Genomic DNA, 23,713 nt, shown 5'->3' on the forward strand with positions numbered 1-23,713 from the left:
ACAACGGACGTGACATCATGTTCTCGTGTCCAAGAAAATTTAAGTAAGTGAAGAAGTAAATGTACATATTTATGACTGTAGGGGCGGCACGGTAGCTCAGTGGGTAGCACTGTCGCCTCACAGCAGTAAGGTTCTGGGTTTGATCCCTAGATGAGGCGGTTTGGGTCCTTTCTGTGTGGAGTTGCATGTTCTCCCTGTGTCCGTTTCCTCCCACAGTCCAAAGACGTGCAAGTGAGGTGAACTGGAGACAGACAATTGTCCTTGACTGTGTTTGACATTAAACTTGTGAACTGATGAATCTTGTGTATCGAGTAACTACCGTTCCTGTCATGAATGTAACCAAAGTGTAAAACATGACGTTAAAATTATAATAAACAAACAATCAAGCAATCTATCACAACAATTACCAAAAATGGAAGTAAAATACACAGATGACAGTGGACGTGACGTCATGTTCTTGCATCCAAGAAAATGTAAGTAAGTAAAGAAGTAAATGTACAGTATGACGACCAAAGTTTATTATTTAGTAGTAGTACACTTTGTCATTCCTTATTTATGACTGTAGGGGCGGCACGGTGGCTCAGTGGGTAGCACTGTCACCTCACAGCAAGAAGGTCCTGGGTCCGATCCCCAGGTGGAGCGGTCCGGGTCCTTTCTGTGTGGAGTCCAGTTTCCTCCCACAGTCCAAAGACTCAAGTGAGGTGAACTGGAGATACAAAATTGTCCATGATTGTGTTTGACATTAAACTTGTGAACTGATGAACCTTGTGTAACCAGTAACTACCAGTTATGTCATGGATGGAACCAAAGTGTGTATAACATGACATTAAAATAGTAATAAATAACTGTATACCATAAAAATACATGTAGATTTTAATTTATTGAGAGCAAATAAAGTAAAAATGCGAAGATTACTTGGCAAAACCCCCAAATCCCAAGGATTGGCACTTTGGCAGCACTGCCTGTAAACATTAACCGTGCGTGAAAACGGGTAGGTTGTGACCTAACCTCATTTTGTGACGTAGCCGTCCGCTAAGCCAATCACAGCAGGCGAGGGAGGGGTTCGCCGCAAAACGGGTGGAAGAACAGCCTGACGGTTGTGTGTTTGCGTTGTTAGCGGACCGCCATGTTTGCGCAACAAAAGAAACAGTTATTCTCTCGTTCACAGCAGTAAAGCTGTTTATTCCTCACTGACAGGCATCAAACTGCAAAATAATGTCTATTAAAACAGGGCTGAGAGGCTATGAATAAAACGGGAATGTTACAATGCCGCTGTGAGTATTTATTCTTTTGTTTTGAACCACGGTGCAGAAGTTGATAGGAAACACAGGCCTGCGCTAACTCGATTAGGTTTAGTTAATTAGGGTTTATTTTCCAAGCAATGTATTTACGGCTTATGCAAAAACGCTTAAACGTGTCAATTACTGAATATTTGTCTCAGATCTGTGTCGTTTGTACGCTGTACACCATTCAAACTAACGTTAAAGTGGCTTCTAGGCCGGTTAGCGAAAATGGGGCGTGTTTCAATATGTTGACATGTTGTCTTTAAGTGCACTTCGTAGTGTACTACAGTGCAGCTCTGCTTTACAGTAGGTCTAGTGCACTATGTATTCATTGTGGAGCGGTTTGGGACAAACCAACTGTGCAATACTTCAGTGCATACAGTACATACACTTCTAAATTTAAACACGAAGGTAAATAAATCGATAAAGATAACTTAAATATAAATAAATAAATAATATCTAGTGTTTTGGTATGGTATGGTATTTTAAGCCACGGTGTAAACAACCAGTCAAAAATACCGTGGTTCAACAGTGTATACAAAGCTAATATAATTACACAAGCAGGTGGAAGAATTAAAATTCTTATTTCAATAAGCTCTAAATTAACACTTATATTATGTGTGAATTTATATATTAATATATTATACACCGATGAGGCATAACATTATGACCACCTCCTTGTTTCTACACTCACTTTCTGTCCTTCACTCATTTTCTGTCCATAGTTCCATACAATTACTGACTGTAGTCCATCTGTTTCTCTACATGCTTTGTTAGCTCCATTTCATGCTGTTCTTCAATGGTCAGGACCCCCCACAGGACCCCCACAGAGCAGGTATTATTTAGGTGGTGGATCATTCTCAGCACTGCAGTGACACTGACATGGTGGTGGTGTGTTAGTGTGTGTTGTGCTGGTACGAGTGGATCAGACACAGCAGCGCTGCTGGAGTTTTTAAACACCTCACTGTCACTGCTGGACTGAGAATAGTCCACCAGCCAACAGCTCCCCGTGGGCAGCGTCCTGTGACCACTGATGAAGGTCTAGAAGATGACCGACTCAAACAGCAGCAATAGATGAGCGATCGTCTCTGACTTTACATCTACAAGGTGGACCGACTAGGTAGGAGTGTCTAATAGAGTGGACACGGTGTTTAAAAACTCCAGCAGCGCTGCTGTGTCTGATCCACTCATACCAGCACAACACACACTGCAGTGCTGAGAATGATCCACCACCTAAATAATACCTGCTCTGTGGGGGTCCTGACCATTGAAGAACAGGGTGAAAGGGGGCTAAAAAAGTATGTAGAGAAACAGATGGACTACAGTCAGTAATTGTAGAACTACAAAGTGCTTCTATATGGTAAGTAGAGCTGATAAAATGGACAGTGAGTGTAGAAATAAGGAGGTGGTCTTAATGTTATGGTTGATCAGTGTATATAAGCTTTCGAATAAAGTCAACTTGGGCTTAAAAGGACTCCTTGTAAGTAATATTGTACATAGGTTGCTTATATCTTACTGTTTATAAGTGATTGCATGTTCTGCTCATTTTAGACTGTCATTATTTATTTATGTAACAGCGGATCATTCTGGTCCACATATTTGACTTGGAACAGTTATCAGATGCCCTTCCTGACACAACCCTCCTTATTTTATCTGGGCTTGGGACCAGCACTGAGAGCGCACCTACAATTGCACCCCCCAATGGCTGGGTTGTTCCGCCATCCTCCTTTTTTTTTTTAGAATAGCTAATCATGTCTGTGTAGGTGCCTGACTGGCTGACAGCACCTGAACGTCGACTTTTGTTAAATTCAATAATTGCATTTACATTTTTGGCGTTCAGCAGACGCTTTTATCCAAAGCGGCTTACAGTTATCGTCGAATGCAATCTGAGCAATTGAGGGTTGAGCGCCTTGGTCTGGGGCCCAACAGTGGCTGCTCGGCAGTGATGGGGCTTAAACGCTGAGCGGTTATTTTTCAGTAGTTTTTCTGTACGTGTACTTGTCCAGAGCGACTATTATTATCTGGGCTTGGGATCAGCACTGAGAGCGCACTGATAAGTGCACCTCCTAATGTCTAGGCTCTTCAGCCTTCTTTCCATCGGGCACTATCCTATCGTGTCTGTGCAGACAGCCAAAAGAGATGAGATTCGAACCTCAGATTCCTGGATCTCGGTGGTAGTGGACTAGTGTACTTTACACTACACTACTCGATGCCCAGACTTTGGCGTACCAATGGCGTACCAATTGCGTTACACTAAACACAAGTTTAAATGCAGTTTTGTTGTTCTGTTTTGCTTCAGATTGAACAGTTTGGTTTCAGTGATCTAGAGCTCAGTATGCTTTTTATATCAATATCTACATTTGACATAAATGTCTCAGCTTGCTCAAGTAATATTCCTGTATATAAAGCTAAATTGTTTTGTCAGACCAAACACGACTTGTCAGCTTTTTAGCCAGACTTTTATTAATAAGAAATGCACTGAATGTAGTGTTATTATTAAAAACGCTTATCCAAAGTGACTTGCAGTTGACGGCTAAATTCCTCACTCAGAGGCCCTGCTGGGATGAGGCTTAGTTCAGTAATGACTGTTGTTTTTATCTCCAGTCCAATCATGAATCGAGCGCAAACAGGGCTGCAGACCCAAAAGCATTATGGAATCACGTCGCCCATCAGCCTGGCTCCGCCGAAAGAGGCGGACCTGGCGCAGACGAAGAAGCTAATCGAGGCGCTGAAGCCTTTCGGGGTGTTTGAGGAGGAGCTGGAGCTGCAGCGAAGGTAAGTGGTTTTTCTACCCCATCAACCTGTATCAGTTAGGAGTGGTCTAGGTTCTTTCTGTGTGGAGTTTGCATGTTCTCCCCGTGTCTGTGTGGGTTTCCTCCCACAAAGACGTGCAAGTGAGGTGAATCAGAGATACAAAATTGACTGTGACCGTGACGTGAGCTGATTAATCATGTCCTGTCATAATAGGAACCGAGGTGTAAATAAGTAAGGTTCAGGATCTGGCTCCATATATCTGCCCTGTGTGTCTGCAGAATCCTGGTTTTGGGGAAACTGAATGCTCTGGTCAAGGAGTGGATCAGGGAGATCAGTGAGTCCAAGGTAAGGTGGAACAATTTTGTGTTTCGGTAAAGTTTGGTTCCAAATCACAGCTTGTAATGATAGAAAATCAAACCTCTGATGTGTATGAGGCTCTTTTACTTTATATAAGGAAACTGTTGTAACTATGTGGCGACGGGGCAGTACACAGGCCTGTGGGGTGCATTTTGAGGGCCAAAATAAAGGCCCGTATATGACTTGGGTTCCTTTCTTTATCTCCCCAGAATTTACCAGCATTGTTGATAGATAATGTTGGTGGTAAAATATTTACGTTCGGATCCTACAGACTGGGCGTCCACACCAAAGGTAAAACCATTAGCACTTAAGTCTACTAGTTACTCTTCAGTAATGCTTTGATTAGGTAGTAAACTGAGTGTTTGCGTAAACCTGCAGGTGCCGATATCGACGCTCTGTGTGTCGCCCCTCGTCACGTGGAGAGGACCGACTTCTTCAGCTCCTTTTACGAGAAACTGAAAGAGCTAGAGGAAGTCAGAGACTTGAGGGTTTGTTTTGTATCTTTCAGAACTGCTCGATCCTGATCGACTCGTATCACTTTACCAGTAATGGTTAAATAAGCGGCCCGGTGTCTGTCCAGTAGGTGAATTAAAACCGGGTACACGATAACAGAAATGTCAGGGAGGTGGGGCACCCAGGTGACGCAGTGGGATATTTTGAACTCCTTGGCACTGATCTAATCTGACCACATTTTTTCAGTAACAAGTAATCTAACGCGTTACTATTTCCAATCCAGTAATCAGATTAAAGTTACTTATCCGAGTTACTGCGCGTTACTATTTTTGTCATTTTCCTTAGTAAAAAGATATATTTTTGCTTTCTTCTTGCGTCTCGGGGAGTGACGTCTGGCCTATGCGACAATTAAGTCACGTTTTCAGCATGAGGACAACTCACGTGTAATACCACGCAGCGACACAAACGTAAACAATGGAGGGAGGAGAGAGATGCACGTTTTCTAGCTGGGAATACAGGCACTATTTTGAGTTTGTGTCAGCTAAAGATTTTATATTTTATAAAAACATGTATTTTTTTCAGGAAATAGTTTTTCAGTTCAACTTTAAATGTCAGGAGACATTGGCAAAACTGGTTGTCATTTTTATGTTGAGGCGGCGGGGGGTGTTGTCGGCAGCTGCTGAGTGTAACTAATAAAGTAACTTGTAATCTAACTTAGTTACTTTTAAAATCAAGTCATCAATAAAGTAACTAAGTTACTTTTTAAAGGAGTAATCAGTAAACTTGGTTTGAAACTTGCCAGTGCCATCGGCCGGCTGGGCGTAATCGGCAGTGCCTGCAGCAGACGCGTTTCTGCTAGGGAGGGATGACCGGACTATGTGTGCGAGGTCTTTAAACGCTGTTTAAGAACCCTGATTAGCAGATAGAGGCACCTGTGCAGTGTCGGAGGAGGCGTGTGCAGCAGTATACACAACTCGACTGCAATCAGGGATCCACCAGCAGGCTTCCAGTCTGCTGTGTGGGAAAAGACTGGACTAAGTTGCGGGTTATCAACGCTGTGTAAGAAACTTGGTTGCCCAAGGCGCCTGTACAGAAAGTAGACGCGCGCAGAGATCGGGGCGTGGCTCTCGGTACGCATAACCGACCTCAGACGCAAATCCACTGAAGTATGTGTGAATGCGAAGGGATTGGTGGACTGCGCACACGCCTGAGGGAGTGTGTGTCTGGCGAACATACACCCTCCTTGGATGCCGTTGGGAGAAAAAGGGGGTAAAATGCTTAAAAAAGTGTCTTTAGTAACTCTTGTTTTGTTTTATACCTCTAGGCTGTAGAGGAGGCGTTCGTTCCTGTTATTAAACTGTCCTTTGATGGCATTGAGGTATTCCTATTTTTATTTATCGTAAAGAAAGACATTATAAAGATTAATAATAACTGCACTCAGATCTATAACTCGTCCTCATGTTTGATTTCTCGTTCGGACCAGATCGACATTCTGTTTGCCCGGTTGGCACTGCAGACCATTCCAGAGAACTTGGACCTCAGAGACGATAGTTTGCTGAAGAACCTGGATATCCGCTGTATCAGGAGCTTGAATGGTAAACGTCTCTGGTCTCTGTTAGTCCGGTATCGGGTGACATGTTGCCTTAAACCGAGCAGAGCTGCATTGTTAAACGTTCTTCTGCTCCTCAGGTTGCAGAGTGACTGATGAGATTCTTCACCTGGTGCCCAACATTGAAAACTTCAGACTTACACTGCGGGCGATTAAACTGTGGGCCAAACGTACGGCTTTATATTTATGCTCTGCTTTTCGTACTTGCTCTCTGTTTCTAATTGTGTTTATTTAACTGTATCTCGCAAGCCAAAATTATTGGGACAGTGGTAGCCTAGTGGGTAGAGCTTTGAGCTGTTAACTGTAAGGTTAAGAGTTTGAATCCCAGCTCTGCCATGCAGCCCACTGTTGGACCCTTGAGCAAATCCCGTCCAGTGTGTGTTACTACTTTGCCTCCAGTGATTTCAGGAATACTGGACCCATCACAACCCTGACCAGGATAAAGCGGTGGCCAATTAAGATAAGATAAGATAAATATGAAATTATTATTTTGGGCTTTTTGGGTAAATTACGCTAGCCCACTTACCACTGGCATCCAGGGTTCGAATCCCTAGGGGTGCTATTGGACAGAAGGGCATCTACATACATGATTGGCTGTGTCTTTGGGGGTGGTGGTGGGGGGGGGCGGGGGCATCCTGTCCAGGTTGTGTTTCTGCTTTGAACCCAGTGATTCCAGGGATACTGGACCCATCACAACCCTGACCATGATGAAGCAGTAATAAATTATGAAAATATTATTATTTCACTACCACTGAGATCCGGGGTTTGAATCTGGGCAGTGGTAGCTTAATGGTTACGTGTCTGGACTTGTTTTCAAAAGGTTGCCAGTTCAAACCTCAGTACTGCCAAGTTTCCACTGTTGGGCCCCGTAGCAAGGCCCTTAACCCTCTGTTGCTTGCACTGGATTCAATTTATAACTGTAAAACGAATCACGGCAATGCTATCGGCCAGTCGGATATCTACACAGACTTGATTGGTTATGTCTAAGGGGGGTTCACTAGTCAGTGCGCTCTCAGTGGAGGGTTGCATTAGGATAAAAACTGAGCCAAAACACACATGCGGACCAGAATGATCCACTCTGGCAACCCCTAAATATACGTGAGCAGCCTATTGGCTAATAATTTTACATTGTTTTTATTATCTTACACTGACTGTAGTGCTGTAGTGTTCACAGTGTTTCTTATTAAAGCATCAACTGTGCATTTCTTTTTCAGGTCATAACATTTATTCAAACATCCTGGGCTTCCTGGGTGGCGTTTCGTGGGCAATGCTGGTGGCCAGAACGTGCCAACTCTACCCCAATGCTGCAGCTTCAACCCTTGTGCACAAATTCTTCCTGGTCTTCTCCAAGTGGTGAGTCGTACAAGGTTTTCTCATAACGTGTTGACTGAACACTCCCTGTAATGGTCCAGTTTATGTGAACTTTCTAATAGATGTGTATGGCCAAAAGTATGTGGACACCTGACTATAAACTTGTTGGACGTCACATTGCAAACCCATGTGCGTTCGTGATGATAGTCGCCCACTAATAGATCAAACATCTATAAGAGTAGCTCCAATTTATCTTAACCCTTTCAGACCCTGCAATGGACATCACGTTTCGTCTTTTTAAAAACGTTTGTTGCACATAACACCAATCCAGACCTGTTGTCCACCAGAATAGACATTTACCAGCCAATCAAACAGCAGCTTTTAGTCCCCCCCCACTTCATCAGGGGAAAAAAATCAATATCAATACACTTAAGTGAGGCATGGCAGCAATCCAGCCAAGAAGGTGAAGTTAGCCCTGATTTAACTCATTTTATTGTATTTAGAGCACTGTTTTTAATCATGTTAGGAGTTTATTTTACTGTTAAGTGATGGTTTTTGTGTGTGTTTTATTGTCCTACATTCGACAATGGGTCTAGACGTCAAATAAAATAGCTAAAAACTCTGTTTTCCTGTGTTGGTAGGGAGTGGCCTAATCCAGTTCTTTTGAAGCAACCTGAGGACTGCAACCTCAAACTGCCCGTCTGGGACCCGAGGGTAAGCTCTCTCTCATTTCCTCCGAAAGGCTGCATTCGTGTGTTATGTGGCAAATCCACTTTTGTACTGGCTGTGCCCTTGTTTCTTATAGAGTGAGGTGACACTCAGTTTTTAATCTGATTGAACGTTGACCTACTTTGCCGCTGTGTCAGTCTTGCTCTTCTCAATCAGGGTGGGGATCGGCTTCAGTAGAGAGGAAGCATAATGCAGTTAGGTAATTGGAAATGCTAAAAGTCGGGAGTACAAGGGGAGAAAATGCATAAAAAGAACTGTTTATATGATGCAGTCAACAGCGAAGCACCGACGTGGCTGAGAACCTGATTCTCTTTGTCTCACAAAAGCCTGAACTGTTGCGTTCCCCTTTAAATTTGAACCCTGTGGGTGCTGGGGTGGCACAGCGGTCCACTGCGGTGTGTTTAACCTTGCAGGTTTGAATCTTTGCAAAGCAATCGACCACACGGGAATCCAGTTAAACACCATCGGCCGTATTTGAGGGAGGGAGGGTCGGACAGGATCCCTTCCTGCTGTTGTTTTGATATGCGATCTCTGGGACTGGTCTAGGCCCCTGTGCAAGTGGGGATCGTCACATGGAGCTGACGCGGCTCTCTATACATGATACTCAGGCTCAGTGTGGGAACCCATAGCATGTGGCAACTGGGCACGTAATGGTCTACAGAGCTCCTTGGCCAGAACAAAGGAAGTCCAATCAGGAGATAGAACCAGAATTTGGAAATGACTCAATTGGGAGAATTAGGGTGTGTGGCTAAAAATGGAACTATGTGAAGCATTTTGGGCGGTACGGTGGGTAGCACCGTCACCTTACAGCAAGAAGGTCCTGGGTTTGATTCCTAGATAGACGGTCCGGGTCCTTTCTGTGTGGAATTTGCATGTTCTCCCCGTGTCTGCGTGGGTCTCCTCCCGGAGCTCCGGTTTCCTCCCACAGTCTAAAAACATGCAGTCAGGTGAAATTTCATTAAGCCACTTTATTCTTTTGCTGCGTTTTTATTCAGAGCATTCTCGTATAAATCAAAATACGTTTCATACAAACTGCGTGTGAATAGTCAGTCAGTATCGTCAATATTGTCTATTGTTTTAAGCTCAGCAGTCAGTGGTACAGCCACAAGTCGAAGCACAAAACGGCCTAATGTGGTAAAAACAGCATGTAAAATAACGTTTGTGAAAGCAAACAACATGCTGAATGTTCTGTTAATTCTTAATGTCATTTTCCGTCTCCTCAGGTGACCCCTAGTGACCGTTACCACCTCATGCCCATCATCACACCAGCTTATCCGCAGCAAAACTCCACGTACAACGTGTCCGTGTCCACTCGCAACGTTATGGTGGAGGAGTTCAAACAGGGTTAGTCACACCTCTCAACATCCCAATCACTTTGCACCTGCCTGGTCATTTTAGTAGCATGTCATGAATGTAAATGACCACCGTGGGACTACTCGGCAGACTTGAATTGGGCAGGGAAAGCATGAACTGTGTGACGTTTGTGACTGAATCATGACAATCCAAGCACCTGAGGCTCGAGGGCCTTGCTCAAGGGCCCAAATGTAGTACACACACACACACACACACAAACAGAGCACTTATGGATGTAGTTTGACAGGCTGTCTAATTAAATAGACCGCAAGCGTAGGTACACTGTCGCCTCACAGCAAGAAGGTCCTGGGTTCGATCCCCAGGTGGAGCGGTCCGGGTCTTTTCCTGTGCAGAGTTTGCATGTTCTCCCCGTTTCTGTGTGGGTTTCCTCCGGGTGCTCCGGTTTCCTCCCACAGTCCAAAAACATGCAGTTGGGATGTAATTGGAGACACTGAACTGTCCTATAGGTACCCGGCCGCTAGGATGCATAAACCAGTGCACTGTAGTGCCGGTCCAAAGCCCGGATAAATAGGGAGGGTCGTGTCAGGAAGGGCATCCGGCGTAAAACCTGTGCCAAATCAATAATGCGGATCACGCCGTAACGGGAGCAGCCGAGGAAATAGAGACATAAGACAGTAGTGAGGCCTGCTGTGTTGTACAGCTTGGACTCTCTGGCATTGACAATAAGACAGGAGAAGGAGCTCGAGGTCGCAGAGATGAAGATGCTGAGATCCACACTGGAAGTGACGAGGACAGACAGGATTGGAAAGGAGTTTATTAGAGTTTAGTAGAAGGACGGAGCTGGTAGGACGTTCTAGACTCTAGAGACAAAGTTAGGGAGGAGGGATTAAGATGGTTTGAGCATGTGCAGAGCAGGGATGAGAGTTATATTGGGAGAAGGGTGCTGAGGATGGAGGATTATGGATGAAGTGGTTAATGTGACATAGGAGGATGTTCAGGACAGGGCAAGATGGAGATGATCGATCCACTCTGGCGACCATAACAGGAGCTGTTGAGTAAAGGAGGAGTAGAAACAGAAGTGCAGAGTGGTACGGGTATTAAAACCTTCTCTTTTTGTTTGCAGGTCTTGCCATCACAGATGAAATACTGCAGAGCAAAGCTGATTGGTCCAAACTATTTGAAGCACCAAACTTCTTTCAGAAATACAAGTATGTATTGATCTGCTTATCCTGTCGGACACACATGGTGAGATCGAAATATTTCAATAAAGATTTGTTTACCGTAACGGCCCCGACACCTGCACCTCAGCACAGTATTTTCACTATTCAATTAAAACGTGAAGCATATAAAAGCATAATAAAAACCACAATTAGCTTTTTAATGTTTATTTTGATGATTAATACTTGTAGAAAATGTAGAAAGCGTTTTTTTTTTTTTTTTATAATAAATCATTCTGTTTGTGGTTTCTGAGGTAGGTATTTAATAATGAGACTGATTTTCTTTTCGTGTTTGTTCTTGTCCCTTATAATTGTACCCCAATTCAAAAATAAAATCTTTTAGTTCACAATTTGTACAACGTATTTCTGTGTGTTTATAATTTATTTTCCTCCATAAACATCCAGTGTGCATGTTCTCGTCCGATGACTGGATTTATCCTAATATGGAAAATGAACAGATTTGGCATAAATATTTAAAGGAACTTTGATACTTTTTTTAATCTGGCATAAAATAATAACCAAGTCCAGGTCATTACACGTACGTACATGAGTAACTCTCTAAATTAGTTGGTTTTCCTTGTGCATCATGTCAGCTAAAGAGCTGGTAAATAATTAAAGCTTTTTATTTTTTAACCGGGACGTTTATCTCCTTTATTTTGTAGATTTACACAGTTTCCAATTTACCTTAAATCTCGTCCATCAGGTTCAACACACCGCGAAACCAAGTTTGCTTCTTTAATTTTGTACAAGAGCTTTACAATCTGATTTCCCCCAAATCACGTCCCACGTGCAGACAGCTTCTACCGCATCGTCTTCACGATCTGATAATCTGATCCAGTGTTTACGTTCTCGTCCATTTTTACATTCTAAACCGTTCACAAGAGGAAAGCTGGTTTATCAGTGCAAATTCAGGCTGGGAAATGTATGAACTAATACGCTGTATTATTACTGGGTGTTAAATATATACAATCTAATAGAGCAAAAGGTAAAACTACAGCGATTAGCAAACTAAATTTTTTTTACTATCAGAACTTGCCAGATGTGTCGTCATGGTAGGTCCATGATTTTTGGCCAACGGATGTTATATACTTTATGAAAACGTCCTACAATTCGAGTGCTAACTTGTAGAAAAGCGCCCAGTTTGAACGAACACCTTCATTAAACTAATGTTGCGTACTTGAACGATTCAGCACAAGATTGTTCTTGTGGAAGCTCATGCAGTGTTTGAGTTACCGTGTAATGTGGACTGTGCTACGGTAATGTAGCACGTTATGGCCAAAAGTATTTGGACACCTGACCATGAGCTAGTTGGACGTCTTGTTTCAAAAACAAATAGAGCGATACTATTCTATGTGATCGTTTCAGCTAGAACAACAGCCACTCTGCTAAACAGGATTCCCACAAGTGAAGAATTCCTTTTCATTATTTCCACACTGTTTTTTCCAAGCTAAAATAAATCTTTGTGGGAAATTGAGTGTTGGTTATTTTTTCTTACTGGTCCACTTCTCTCCGTTCATTCTGGTTTGTGTACTTGATTTGGCACAGTTTTTACGCCGGATGCCCTTCCTAAAGCAACCCTCCGTATTTTGATCTGGGCTTGGGATCGGCACTTAGAGCCCCTTAGAACCCCAGATCTCAGCTTTAGCGATTTACCTCTGCCTAACCTGAGTGGCTACGTATTTAAAGACAATTTTATTCCAGATAAAGTACTTTCTTAATTAGCAAAACCTCTTTTTTATCTGCGTCTTTGGTTGATCTGGAGATTTTTTTATGTTATTTCTGTGTCTGTGTGGGTTTCCTCGGGGTATTCAGGTTTATCTTCATGCACTAGGTGGATTGGCTGATTTAAATTGTCCCTGTGTGTGTGAAAGGCTTGTACTCCTGCCTTACTCCATGTTTCTGGGTAGTGCCTGGTCTACCATGGCACTGACTAGGATGAAGCGGTTCAAGATTCCAATTTTACTCAGTAGAAAGCTGCTGATTTAGTTTGTAACATGAGCACTGAACTCATTCCTGAAGCTTTTATTTATTACATGATCATTTTTTTCTGGCAGTGTTTGGTTTTTGGGGGTTTGGGGTTTAGATTTAGACCTGGGAAGCCCTGCAGACCTTTTTTCTTCCTGGACTTTAGCTGAATGAGCTCTGTTTAAAGGGTGTAACGGCATTGTTCTGTCTCTTATGTTCCAAGGCATTATATTGTGTTGCTAGCAAGCGCGTCCACTGAGAAGCAGCACCTCGAGTGGTGAGTACCCAGTCGCACGAGTCGTGTTATTCTTATAAACAGTGTTCACACAGCCTGTGCAGTGATGTTTCTCACGCTTTCGTGGCTATTTTTGCACGCCCAAAAGATCTAACGTGCCGTCCTTTCCTGCAGGGTCGGCCTCGTCGAGTCGAAGATCAGGATCCTGGTTGGGAACTTGGAGAAGAACGAGTTCATCACGCTGGCCCACGTGAATCCCCAGTCGTACCCAGGACCGAAGACAGGCGCCGATAAGTGAGTACAGACGAACCCTCCTTTCTAAAGTGTGTGTGTGTGTGTGTGTGTGTGTGTGTGTGGGATGGTTATTCACTCTGATGTTTGTGAACAGGGAGGTTTTCTGCACCATGTGGGTTATTGGGATCAGTTTTAAAAAGATGGAGGGGTCGGAACATCTGAACGTGGACCTGACGCTCGACATCCAGTCGTTCACAGACACAGGTAGGATATTCGCTTCTTTAACACGAATGGTGGGAGCTCAGCTGGTAGAACTTTGGGCTTTTAATCGAGGGGGTTCGAATGCCAGGGCAGGGGCGCTGTACAATGGGTGACCCTGCGCTCTGACCCCAGCTTTCAAACAAGTACTGCACGCATATATCTGTGTTTATGATAAATAAAGGCTTTCATTCTAACATAGTGATACACCATATGGTCAGAAATATGTGGACACCTGACCATGACAGATGATTTTTTGTACAGTTATGTGTAGTCGGCACTTTGTTTGTGGCTGTAAATGCCACAGACTTTTTCATTAGCATAATACTGAAGTTAATTAAAGCTCTAGAATCATCTGTGGTTTACAACACCCTCGTGTTTATCAGTAACTGATCTTGTTCATTTCTGACCGCTCCCAGTGTACCGCCAGGCCATCAGCAGTAAAATGTTTGAACCTGACAGGAAAATAACAGCCATGCACGTGAAGAGGAAACAGCTCCACCAGCTCCTGCCAGACCTGGTCGTCCTGAAAAAGAGAAAGGCGAGCGAGCTGTTTTGTTTATTCAGTCTAAACTATACACAGTATATACACATACAAACTGAATTATTTGTATTATGTACGATGTTAAATCATCTTGTGCTGCCCTGTAGCAATCGACTGAAGTCCTGCATCTTGTTCACGAGAGCAGTCTGGACTTGTCTATGGACAGTGATAACAGCATGCCCATGCCTTCTCCTACCGCTGCCAACGCTGTGAAGAGCGCCCTCTGTACCAGTCCTCACCGGTGAGCCTGTCAGTTCTGGACTACTCTAACCAGAGCCTATACAACTACAACTATTATTGGGATGATTTCGCTTGATTGTATTTATTTATTTTTGACTTCTTGGCCAATTCAGACACTTTTATTGTAACAGGTTTATACGGACACATGAAATTCTCTAGCTTAACGTGCTTTGTGTTTCATCATTTTAACTGCTGACCTTTTTCCTTCAGCAGGATGTGTTGCAAGGCTTCTCTGCCTCAGTCAGTTCTTGTTAACTCTTGTTAGCATTGTTAATATAAGCACAGGCCATACTGAGCTGCGAACAATTTTTAGACTTTCCAATTAAAATCGAAACGTCTGATGGTCATATCAACACGTCTTTAGGATCTATTTACAAACCAGATTTTCATTCGATCTCAGACCGGTTATAAAAGCATACACCACAGCAGCTTAATACCCCCCAAAAACGATGGGAACAAATGATCTACACCAGATGCTGCATAGGACACACCAAACTCGCCCATAACTACCTGCTAAATAGAGACCAGGTTCCCACTTGCCCCCCATGTGGATCAAGAAGTTCATCAAACACATCCTCTATTCAGGGCAGCTGTAGCCTAGTGGTGAAGGTGCTGGTCCAGTAATCAGAAGGTTGCCGGTTCAAACCTCACCACTGCCAGGTTGCTGTTGTGCCCCTTAGCAAGGCCCTTAACCCTCAATTGCTTAGATTGTGTACTGTCACAGTACTATAAGTCGCTTTGGATAAAAGCGCTGAAAATGTAAATCTGAAAAACACCAGAACAAAATTCTACTGTACAAACAACAAGGAAATGTTCACCTCAGCACCCCCCCCTCCAAACTGCTTAAATTCAAGAAGCACTAGCGCTTAAAAACCATATAAGCCATTGAAAACTATTAAACTCCACACCCCCATAGTCACACAAACACTCTAACCACTATACACGTGAGTAAAGAAAGTAAATCGACCCCCTACTCTGATGTTTAAACACTGAATCTATTATTCAGCCATGATAATAGCCATAACAGCTGACATGGTGTTAGTTCCATAAAGGTTAGGATGCAATATCCTGACCAGCAGGTGGAATTTAAACCCTACTGTAAATAATCATCGTTTTTCCTCACACGTGCAGCTCCGCAAGTTTCACTGCCGGCTCAGATTCTCAGGGGAAGGTGGAAACATACGGAGGAACCCACCACAGTGCTGGTATGGCTGCTTAAATCCTGTTTTTTTTTTGTGGGTTTGCTTGTTTCTTTAGACCAGTTTAATTCCTGTTCTGTGTTCCAGCTTCTGGAGTAGAACCCAAGCCTGTGAGTGCGGGCACCACCAGCACCACCGCCACCACCGGCAGCAGCTCCTCTACCTCTCCTGCACCTAAGAGACCAGGCTCACCAATTCAGGCTGAGAACACCAAGAAACTCAAAGTGGTAACGATGAACTCTTGACGTAAATATGACCTGTAAAATATATATGCCTCCCGAATGGCTGCGTCTCAAATTGCATGCTAGTTTTTACCATTGTGGAGTGTTTGTTAAGCACTGCTGTTGCGTTCAAATAATGAAAATGACCCGACATCCTTCTGTCACAGGAGTCGGAATCCAAAGCTGCCGTGCAGGAGGAGGCGCAGGCTGTCGTGATGGCCGAGGTAGATCTATCTGTTCATTTACACTCCAAAAAACATCACATCTGTCACAGCTGGTGATTAATGTGCACACTGATGAGACGAGCTGACGATCGTAACCGTTTATTCGTAACAGGTCGGAGATTCAGCGGCTTTGGAGGGAGAGGTGAAAACGGAGGTGAAGGCAACCGTGAGTGCGGATTATTTTTTTCATTTTGGTACTTCACTGTTTGTAGATTGAATTCAGACCCTCAAGCGATTCCGTACCTGTTTTGTGTTTTGTTCCTTGTGTGCAGGAGATGGACACAGAAGGGACGATGTCTCCTGCTCAGGTAATGATCCTTAAACACATTAAATGAGTCCTTCCGGCTGCTCCCGTTAGGCGGCGCCACAGCAAAGCATTTCATCATAACATTAAAACCACCTCCTTGTTTCTACACTCACTGTACATGTTATCAGCTCCACTTACCATATAGAAGCACTTTGTAGTTCTACAATTACTGACTGTAGTCCATCTGTTTCTCTACATGCTTTGTAGCCCCCTTTCACCCTGTTCTTCAATGGTCAGGACCCCCACAGGACCACCACAGAGCAGGTATTATTTAGGTGGTGGATGATTCTCAGCACTGCAGTGACACTGACATGGTGGTGGTGTGTTAGTGTGTGTTGTGCTGGTATGAGTGGATCAGACACAGCAGCGCTGCTGGAGTTTTTGAACACCTCACTGTCACTGCTGGACTGAGAATCGTCCACCAACCTAAAACATCCAGCCAACAGCGCCCCGTGGGCAGCGTCCTGTGACCACTGATGAAGGTCTAGAAGATGACCGACTCAAACAGCAGCAATAGATGAGCGATCGTCTCTGACTTTACATCTACAAGGTGGACCGACTAGGTAGGCGTGTCTAATAGAGTGGACAGTGAGTGGACACGGTGTTTAACAACTCCAGCAGCAGTGCTGAGAACGATCCACCACCCAAATAATACCTGCTCTGTGGTGGTCCTGTGGGGGTCCTGACCATTGAAGAACAGGGTGAAAGCAGGTTAAAAAGGTATGTAGAGAAACAGATGGACTACAGTCAGTAATTGTAGAACTACAAAGTGCCTCTAAATGGTAAGTGGAGTGGTTTTAATGTTATGGCTGATCTGTGTAGATGGATGGACAGACTGATATATATTATAGATAGATAGACAGATAAACTGACATTTCAGTACTGTAATAAAGTCAGTTTTACAAATCTGAGAGCACTGTGTTTTAACGTTTGCGTTCTGCATTTTAGGTTGCGCCTAACACCGACCTGTCGGACGTCCCGGCCCCTCCATCCAACCCCATTCCTGTGGTGAAAAACTCCATTAAGCTGAGGCTGAGCAGGTAGAAGCGGGTCTGACCTGTAGGAGCTGGAGGAAATCTCCTGTACCGACCCGGTAAAGAGATTCTGACTCTTGTTGAGACAAGAATCTAGGTTTTCCAGGAGCAGTGCTCGGTGGGGTCCACAAGAGGGCGACTCTGCTCTTTTAAAAATACCAGAAGTGATGCAGAAATCGATCAGGTCCTGACAACCTCACTGTCAGGCCTGGACATGTGACTGTGTGAGCACACACACCCTGTAGAACTCCTTCGTCCCAAATCCCTCCAACACAGAACTCTTCCTTTAAGCTCTTCTGCTCTTTGTTTTGTGTATAATGACGTGTCTCTTTTAGACTGTAGTTGGGTGATTGAAAGCTGTACTTGATTGTTTGGTGATAAATAAATCGGGTTAGTCATGATTCATCAAATTTCTCTAGAATTTCTAGCTTTGAAATGACGTTGACCAAAATAATTTCCAGTCTGGGATTGTACTGGTTAAACTAGGGCCCGGTTGATATGAACATTTTGCCACTGAGGACAGTACTGGTTTTAACGCTCGATTAAAATATCAGTTTCTCTAATAAATCAGACTGAATTAAAGCCTAAACAGCCTTTTTTACTTCAAATGTATGCGCTCGAGTGGTGCTCGGGTCTGTTAGGTTAGCCCACTATTCAAACCCGGATCTCAGCGGCGCTACCGACCAGCCGGGTGTCTACAGGCACGATTGGGTACATTTGGATGGCGATGGGGGGGGGCTTCAAAGCCTTGGGATTGATTGGTATAGCTGATGACTCTTGATGTAGCCTGTTAATCCTGAAAAAGATGGAAAAACGAGTTGATTGTGTGGAACATTCACGATTCGAACCCACGGCCCATTATTACAACACAGCCTTGAATTTTGCCACAGCTCGCACCGTATGGTTTGTAGATCATCGGTAAAGCCGTGTAGATTTGCTCACTCCTTAAAACTACTGAGAATCACATCAAATCAGTCATTCCTTTAACTCAGGTACTTTGGTAGTTTAACTTTGTAGTTTGTGCTGCTTTGCTAATGACTGGCAGCGTGTGTGAGGGTAACAAACGGGTACAAACGGACAAAAAGGCGTTTGGATTCAGTTCCCTGCTTTTTGGATTCGCTCTGATCTTTATAAAGATTAGAGTTTATGGAATTTGTGTCCTTGCTTTATTTTTTTTATACTGATAAGCTTTTTTTACCAAGAGCCTCAAGTGAATTTTGTATTACGTATCGATAAACACATGCTTAATAAAGACAGCCTGGGGAAAAGTTTCAAATCTGTGTGAGCATTGCAGCCCAATGAGCAGAAATGTGGCACATTGTTCTGATATTTCAATAGTTATTGGGTTGTGTGAGTGTGGACGGCTGAATTTTTGTGGCCCATGGCTTCAGAGAAAGACTGCACAAATGTCCATAACTATCATTTGTGTGTTATAATCTTAATAAAAAGACGTGCAGACCTGTCTCAGGTTTATTCAATAACTTACGTGTATTGATGGTTAACAGACAAACGTTGCCAGATAATCACTCTTATAGAACTGGGAGAACTGGCACCTGAAATATTCAGAACATTGTACCATGACTTAACGTTTTAGCTGCAATCTTACAATGCATCTTACTCTTTCTATACAAGATGTAACATAAAGCCTCCACAAGGGGGCGTTCGTGTACAAGTTTATTTAATTATTACTACTTTTCTCTGCGACCCAAATTTTCAGCTCGAATAATCCTGCTTTAAAGGACCGAGTTCTGCATGTACGCAGGGAGTCTAGTGGGTATAGCTGTGGGTTGTGGGTTCGAATCACAGATCTGTCATGCAGCCCCTTAACTCTCTCGGCTGATAAGATAAGATGCCGTACAACGTCTGACCCTGTGCAGGGATATACAGAAAAGGAATTTCACTGTTCTGTACACGTGTATCTGTGTATATGACACATACAGCCGCTCCTTCTGTCCTACATGATCATTATCATCGATCGTTATGAATCAGGTTTTTTCTGTGGAACATCTGAAGGTGTTCAGCGTTTTATAGAGGACATTTTTTGCCCACAGAGACGTAAACCTTTAGCTTTCGTATTTCGTCTGGGCGCCCACTAGGAGGCACAATTGGCTTCCAGTCTACTGGGTGGGAAACACTAGACTAAGGGGTGGAGAGAGAGCGAGAGAGCGAGATGCCATTCCTGACACAACCCTCCTATTTATCTGGGCTTGGGACCAGCACTAAAGGTGCACTAATGTGTGGTTCACGTAATTCCGTTCACATTCTGTATTTGCAAGCCCAGCCTGGCTCCTCACATCATCTACAAGGTCCTGGGTTCGATTCCTAGGTGGAGCTGTCTGGGTTTGTTCTGTGTGGAGTTTGCATGTTCTCCCCCGTGTCTGTGGTTTTTGAATCTTGTGTAAGCAGTATCTACCTGTCCTGTCATGAATGGAACCAAAGTGTGTAAAACATGACGTTAAAATCTTAATAAATAGGATTTTTAGTGCAAAATCCACCACAGTATAGGTAAATAAGAGTGATTGGTGGACTGCACACACGTCGGGGAGAGTGTGTGTCGGGTGAATGTATACACTTTCCTTGGATGCCCAAAATTGGGAGAAAAGGAGGGTAAGATGCTTTAAAAAAAAAAAATAATAATAAAAGTATTTAACTGGTCAAAAGCCAGACACACATCTTCTGGTTGACTTGGTGTTTGGGGAATTAGCTGTAGTCTGAAACATCGACAACCTAAAATAATGAGAGGCTGTATCAGTGCTCGGAGGGTCTGGGTCACAAATTCAGCAGGATCCTCACGAGCTGAGCTATTGAGCTTTTAACATCATACGCAGTGATAATTTAGTCATTTGGCAGGCGCCAAGCTACTCAAAATCGACTCGCGCTTTAAGAGTCTCGTTTAAAGGACCAACGGTGAAGCCGAGGTTCAAACCTCACCCTGTCGTTACATGTTCCTGATGCCCGTTTACTACCCGACCTATTACTTTTAAATCTTTTCCAATCATAAACGCTTCAGATTGTTTAAAGTTCATTATAATTCAGATACTTCATACAGCAAGCTTTAATATCGGCCGATATTATTGGCTAAATGATGTATCGATCGGGCCCTAGACTAAACATCATCTCAGCGTCTTGTGCAAAAGTTTGTACGCCCCTGTTTCTATGTTTGAATAAAATTACGTGGGTGGGGTCTTCAAAAGCTGTGTAAGGACCCTGATCGGCAGAAAGAGAGGAGCCTGTGCAGAATGCATGGGTGGAAAAGGGTTCCGTTAAGGGTTGTGTGCGAATCGGAGGAGGCGTGAGCAGCAAAATACCCACCTCAACTGCAATCAGGGATCCACCAGCAGCGGAAGACAGATTGACTACGCTAAATTGGGAGAAAATGCATAAATAAAATGGAAAAATGATATATAAACTGCAATTGTGCATTAAGTTGTGCAGAAATGTGTTTACTTTAGGGGAAAATAACTTCTTGTTTGGGAAATAAGCAAACCTTAAACAAAAGAAAAGGGGCGTCCAAACTTTTTCATGAGTTAATAATGTATCTGCTGTGTTTCCTTTCAAGAAATCAAGTTATTTGTATTAGAATTGTTAGACAGATCGTTTTTTTCCTTCTGTTGCTTTTAGTTCTTCAGATTCCTGCTCGTCTGCTGTTACCGTGTTCACGTCCACAATAATAAAACTGCTTTTATTTGTGGCGACGCTTCAGTCAGGATTTTTCTCATTAATCTAGAATCACTGGTGCATATTCGATTACTTTGTTCTTGCGTTATTAGTACGTAAAGCTGAATTTCCTAATATCTGGGCCGTGATGAGATGGAAATCAAAGCAGTTATGGTATGAATTTAAGCATTAATGAGTTTCTGAGGTGAGATGATTTGGTTGATGTGTTGAACGTGCACAAGCTTCTCTGATTCTGTAAGAGTCGTTTTGTTCCTGAATGTTTCCTCCACTGTCCGGTTCATGTCTGCAGTAAGAATCTGCTCACAGTCTCTTCTGTTCTTTCATTTACTTTATTTGTATAGAAAAAACTATTGTACTTTTTCCACAAATGAAAATAAAAATAAATAAAAATCTATCAAAGGAATCTGGTGTATTTTTGTATGATGTTTGTGCTGCAAGAGAGGAAAAAAGCTATTTTATTAATAACTGTGTTTATTTAAAAGACAAAAAGGTTAAAAATAAACATCATTACTTCTTACCAGATTGAGAAACGTTCACCAAGATGTTCTTGATTCGTCAGACTTGCTTTAAAAGATACTGAGTTAAAGTAGCTAAGAAGTAACAGAAATCTATCCCAGTTTAGGCGGCGCAATGGTTTAATGTGCCAGCCCTGCACCGCTGAAACCTTAAGCGCTTAAGTTCCAAAATCAGCTGTGCTATCGATTGGTCGGGTGCACACACAAACACATTTGGCTGACTGAGGTTGGGAAGCAATGCAGGTTAAATGATTCACGGATAGCAGAGCGTGTTTTACTTTTAAGATTGTGATGTACTTTGGTAGTAATCGGTCGTGTCTGAGAGACCGAGAGACGCTTATAGTCCGGATTTAGCTCCATCTGATTTCCACCTTTTTGGACACTCGAAGCTTTAAGGAGAAGAAGATTTTCATGTGATGATGATGTGAAAGCAGCGGCGCATCAGTGGCTACTCGTTTAACCAAAAACATTCTTTGCCGACAGCATTAAAAAGTTGGTACGACGCTGGAGAAATGCATCGGAAGGCGACTGTGTAGAAAGTGATGTCAATTGTTTTTAAAATGACTAATAATTAAAGTTAAAGACTTTTTGAAGAGCTCTCGTATATAGCTTCCACGTATTTTACACACTGGGTCACCAAATCTGTATAATGAAACATCACAGTTAATGTTTTGAAAGTTTTTTTGCACTAACACTGATGCTGAGTTGCTTTAAAGTTGTTGAGAATCACTGGTGTGAAGAATTCGACAAAGGAAAAGACAAACCCAAAGTTAAACCCTAAACGTCTGCATTTCTGGTGCAGCGTTCTATTACGCTCAGATCCAAGTGAAATTTCAGCTGTGCTATTGACCGACTGGGCGTCTAAACAGACTTGATTGGCTGTGATTAATGCCGTGTGATGGATTTGCTCCCTTTTCTCATTTAATTTCATTTTCATCATTCTGGTCTGTGCTGCGCTGGGTTCGGTTCTACTGGGAAACACTGGACACCAGTCCATCACAGAGCTTCAGGCACAGCCGATTAGTTTGTGTGTACGCTTGGCAGGCCGATAGCACCGCTGGGATCCGTGAAGTGTTAAAATGAATAATTAGAACTGGTGTCCACTTACTTTTTCCATATAGACTGAAGTACAGAACGAATTGCAGTTCCTGTTGGCTAAGTCCCCCCTGGGTCGGATGGTTGGATGTATCCTCTACCCCTCACCCTGCTGATCGCCTCCCTGCTCCGTACCCCAGGGTCACATTCTCCCCTTCGCTCACACCCGCTAATTAATGCCTCCATATGCAAATGAGAACAGCTGCCAAACTGCTGTATGGAAGTTTTTTCTCCGGGTCATTTGTCAGGAGCGTAATGAGGCTTCGAGCTGATGATGCTGTGGACCGGAGCGCTGCTCTGAAATCCTAAATTACAAAGAGCAGGAATTAGAGGGGCATCAGACACCGGAGATCCTCAGGGTCATGAGTCTGAGATTACAAGGTCGTGCCATTGTGGAATTTTAAATTACAAGGAAACAATGATAGTTTCATTCTTTATTATAATTGTTGTAATGCTGCCTTCAAGTGCTCCTCAGAAGCTCGTACATATGGTTAACTGGTAAATACAACTTCAGATGCGCTACAGCACAAGGTAGCAATAAAAGTTTGCTTTGCTGAGAAACAAAGCACAATCAAATTCAGGAACTTGGATCGTCTTGAGGGGTATCGCCGACGTTTATCAGCAGGTCGACCTTAAAATAAAAGCTGCTGGAAGGTTTTCGACACTGACCGCAGTCCAACAAGCTTTACTTCTCAGTGAGCTCGAAGACGCTGAGCAAATACGAAGTTTTGCTTGTGGGATCAGGAACAAACTTCAGTCCTGTTTTATTGATGAAAGGCATCTGCACAGCGGTGCTATCGGCCTGCTGGGCGTCTACACAGATGTAAGTCTAAGGGGAGGAGGAACTGAGGAAGCCAGGGTACCTCTGCAACCCTGATCAGGATGAAATAAAATATTGTGGATGTATTAATCTTGCACTAGATAGACAGACAGATAG

The 23,713-nt window shown here is 43.3% G+C and overlaps 1 protein-coding gene across 1 annotated transcript; it reads left to right on the forward strand.

The window, feature by feature from the left end:
• The first annotated feature begins 1,095 nt into the window (after window positions 1–1,095).
• papola (poly(A) polymerase alpha) lies at window positions 1,096–17,898 on the forward strand. The gene is made up of 23 exons (XM_063001735.1): window positions 1,096–1,274; window positions 3,888–4,058; window positions 4,316–4,382; window positions 4,604–4,685; window positions 4,773–4,882; window positions 6,172–6,225; window positions 6,331–6,442; window positions 6,537–6,626; window positions 7,671–7,809; window positions 8,409–8,481; window positions 9,720–9,840; window positions 10,934–11,018; window positions 13,216–13,269; window positions 13,402–13,521; window positions 13,616–13,725; window positions 14,139–14,260; window positions 14,371–14,504; window positions 15,635–15,708; window positions 15,790–15,929; window positions 16,091–16,147; window positions 16,260–16,313; window positions 16,420–16,455; window positions 17,403–17,898. The coding sequence occupies exons 1-23, from the start codon at window positions 1,267–1,269 to the stop codon at window positions 17,496–17,498; spliced, it is 2,109 nt and encodes a 702-aa protein (XP_062857805.1). The 5' UTR covers window positions 1,096–1,266; the 3' UTR covers window positions 17,499–17,898.
• Window positions 17,899–23,713: the final 5,815 nt, after the last annotated feature.

This window comes from Trichomycterus rosablanca, chromosome 9, assembly GCF_030014385.1.
Source record: "Trichomycterus rosablanca isolate fTriRos1 chromosome 9, fTriRos1.hap1, whole genome shotgun sequence".
NCBI classification, from domain to species: Eukaryota; Metazoa; Chordata; class Actinopteri; order Siluriformes; family Trichomycteridae; genus Trichomycterus; species Trichomycterus rosablanca.